The sequence below is a fragment of the Sphaeroforma arctica genome (genome assembly GCF_001186125.1).
Source record: "Sphaeroforma arctica JP610 unplaced genomic scaffold supercont1.429, whole genome shotgun sequence".
Lineage (NCBI taxonomy): Eukaryota > Ichthyosporea > Ichthyophonida > Sphaeroforma > Sphaeroforma arctica.
The window spans coordinates 70,669-74,065 of record NW_014040129.1 but is presented as its reverse complement, the minus strand read 5'-3'; the positions used below and the strand labels follow the sequence as shown (position 1 = coordinate 74,065).

At 43.8% G+C, this 3,397-nt stretch overlaps 1 protein-coding gene across 1 annotated transcript; it reads left to right on the top strand.

The window, feature by feature from the left end:
* Positions 1-569: 569 nt before the first annotated feature.
* On the top strand, positions 570-3,164 carry SARC_06168 (hypothetical protein; the record flags this gene model as incomplete). The annotated part of the gene is made up of 5 exons (XM_014299949.1): positions 570-640; positions 1,200-1,367; positions 2,075-2,145; positions 2,557-2,687; positions 3,009-3,164. 5 exons carry the CDS (start codon positions 570-572, stop codon positions 3,162-3,164), a joined length of 597 nt encoding a protein of 198 aa, XP_014155424.1.
* Between the last annotated feature and the right edge of the window lie 233 nt (positions 3,165-3,397).

Sequence of the window (3,397 nt, the reverse complement as noted above, 5' to 3'; positions counted from 1 at the left end):
TATATATATATAGATACATATATATATATATATATATATGCATCATCTACTGCAGTGCAGAGATCGCGTTTGAGCCTTGTGTGTTTGCGCACAGAACTGAATACATCTCTCTCGCGCGGTGGATGTGTGTGGTGGATCATTTCTGCGCCTCTGATATTCAATGTGCTCGTTCATCTCAAAAGCCAGTCGTTACACACGTGCTCGATTTTATACAATGAAGTATACATCTTGCTGCGGATGGGACTCAGTGTGCTATGTTCAATGAATGGGCAGTCTATGGCAGTGTAGAACGCATGTGTGCGATTTATATAACGATGCATATTTGAAGTCATGTGCGATACTCAAGAGACTCATCTGTGCCTCTGTACAACATAGTCGTATACGATTCCTGTTTTGGGTCTTGTGGAAAATCGTCTATGCTTGTATATGACACTTGTACGTGTCCATATATCACCACACGTAAACAAAGTGGTGTAATTGTTCGTTGCACAGGAAAAGACAGATCACTTCAGAGTGGTCTGAACTCGTGCAAGTTCCTACGAGATGAACTTCCCATTCGGTTAGCGCACATGATCAAAGAAATCGACGACATCCCGGCGCCCCTACTCAGCAGTACACCCGTCCAAATGGTCCGAGGCTGGTATGCACAGAAAAACCGATACATACCTACATACGGAGCGTTTAGTGCAATCTTGCAGGGTATTTATGCTACTGGCCTGTGTGTTAAATTGAATGAACCCTAATCAAGAGTCTGTTTATTGAATAGAAGTTTTGCACCTTGAGCAACGCCTTTGTTTGGCGATGCGGTGATGGACTCTATAGGAAGGACGCACTGATGTGTGTGGAACACTTTACATTGGTTCTATGACGGTCTCATGTGGTTGTGCATGTGCAGTGCCAAAGTACCAACCAACGCACTCACAGCTATGTATCGTAGACAATCTCTCTACCGGTAATAGAACACGTTTTGTTGATGGACGCCCTGATTTCATGCTGCACAGATTCTGAAACTGGCTGGCTAGTAGGGGCGTTCTTGTAGGCGAGCACAGGAATTAATCTTGTTTGGGTTCTATCAGCGCGAGCGCGTATAATCCTTTTGAAGTTTACTTTTAGACCCTTGGAAATATCCTTGTGTTTGACAACCTACTAAATTTATACCGGAAAATGTCAATGCCATTTGGGGTTTTATATATCGACAGGTACGTCGAATCGTTCCAAGATATTCTGTCGCTGGAGTCCGTGGCGCAAATAGATGAGAACAGAGCCGAGGAGTATGTCGAGAAGTTCACCCAGACTATATCGATGATACTGAAGCGACACGCGCCCGTGGTCGTGTCGATCGCACAAGGAATCTTAGAACTGAAGAGGTACGGAAAGGACATGCATACATATTTGACAAACGTCCAAGTTTTGTACATCTGTGAAGTTGGATCAGATATGCTGGTATCGTTTCTATACCTACTATGCATTTATTCTCTCTCACGATTGATTGATTTACATTGAGTGATACTTGAATAGAATTTAAGCGTATGGAATCGTGTTGTGTAAACCCCTTATAGTGGCTATGTGATCTGTGTTTGCATCAAGTTCATTATTTTTGCCTATATATACAAGAAGAAGTTGTAAATTACATTGTATGTACTCGTTAATACGTGACAAATGCACGTAAGCATATAAATATGAGTATGAAGATGCATAACTGTGTGTATAAATACACGTATATGTACGAGCATCATAGACACGTCAACGTGTACACACAAACGTTGTGCCTTTGTGGGATAATATCCTTTGTAGTACAACCCTGGGAGTCATAGTGTATGTATCCGAATGGTAAAGGTATATATACATAAAGTGACACACTTTTACGGGTATGTACGCCTCGTGTATGGTGGCTAATTCACATTTGATGCATATGCACGGTGTTTAATCGGTACCGCTTGTGAGTCGCGTTGTCAATGTTTGTCAATCCAAATCTGCCTTTTAAAAACTCGTGAATAAAACTTCATACAGGAGCTTATATATAACTATTCTAACTCATGCATCGGCTGTCTTTCCCACTTCCCGGCCTTCCCAGAACCCACGGGGAGCACTTTATGGGCAGACCCATTCAATACTTTCTGGATCGCATTTACATGAGTCGTATAGGTATGCAACTCTTGATCCCATTTTTTTCGCGTTTCCTATGGCATACTTGGCTGAATCGGTAGCTTATTCGTGTATGAATGCCGCTATGTACAGACAGATATGGCGTATAGATAAGTCTAGGGCGATCTGTATACTACAAAACGGGACATTTGCGGTCTATCGGCCAGCATTGACTAAATCACGCAACTAAAAATAATGTTCTTTCTGCGATTGCGATGAGCACGATACTTTTCTCTAGCATACATATCCCGGCTTGATCGTTCTATCCGGCTGTTGCCAAGCAAGTAACACTTGCCTGGCACAGGAACAACCGTTCAAACCAACCCTCTCATCGGCGAAGTGTATAGCCTTGTCGTACGCAGCATGTGCTTTAACCTTACTATATGACCACCATGTTTTTGTGGCTTGCAGGCATACGCATGCTCATAGGCCAGCACTGTGAGTTGTTCGGCAACAAGAGCTCGCCCAAAACCATGGTAGGCGTGATCGATGAGAGGTGCGATGTACCAGCTGTCATCATGGACGCCATTGACAACGCGAGGGTGTGTATCTGAGTTTCTCCTTCCTAAGTTGGCTGCGTGTACGTGTGCATGGTTAAGGTCTGCCCGTCTGAATATATCTACGCGCCTGCATGCTTATGGACATATATACGTACATTTGCGTTTCTCGGATTTTGAGCCAGTAGTATATTGCTTCCCAAGATTTCTCACAAGCGCACCCAACTATCAGACGTCTTATCACAACGCACACGACCGTACGTAATAGTGCAGACTAATAACTGGTATTGCAACGTGTAAGCACACAACAATTTAGCACATAACCACCCATCGAGGCTTACTGAAGGCTTTCCATTTGATCCGCAGTTTCTGTGCGAGCAATACTACTTTGCTTCGCCCGATGTATCGGTAGTGATGCCGCATCAAACCGAGGAGGCCTTCCGATTCCCTTACATCCCCTCGCATCTGTATCATATGATCTTTGAATTACTCAAGGTAGGGCTAGACGTCTTATGTGCTTGACTACAGGCGTGGCTTAGAACTCGTTACGGGTGGACTTTCAAACGTCTCGTAGCGCACACGTGTGGGAGTATACACAAAGTGAACTGTCAATTGTTGTGCGCGTCTTGGTGCTTGGTCGTGTCACGTTCTTATTATAACTGGCCACGTGATTTTGTGTTATGTGGTACGATTACATATTGCTGCAAACCCGTCACTCTTTTTGGAGAACCAAAGGTAGGCGTGCATTCGCATAT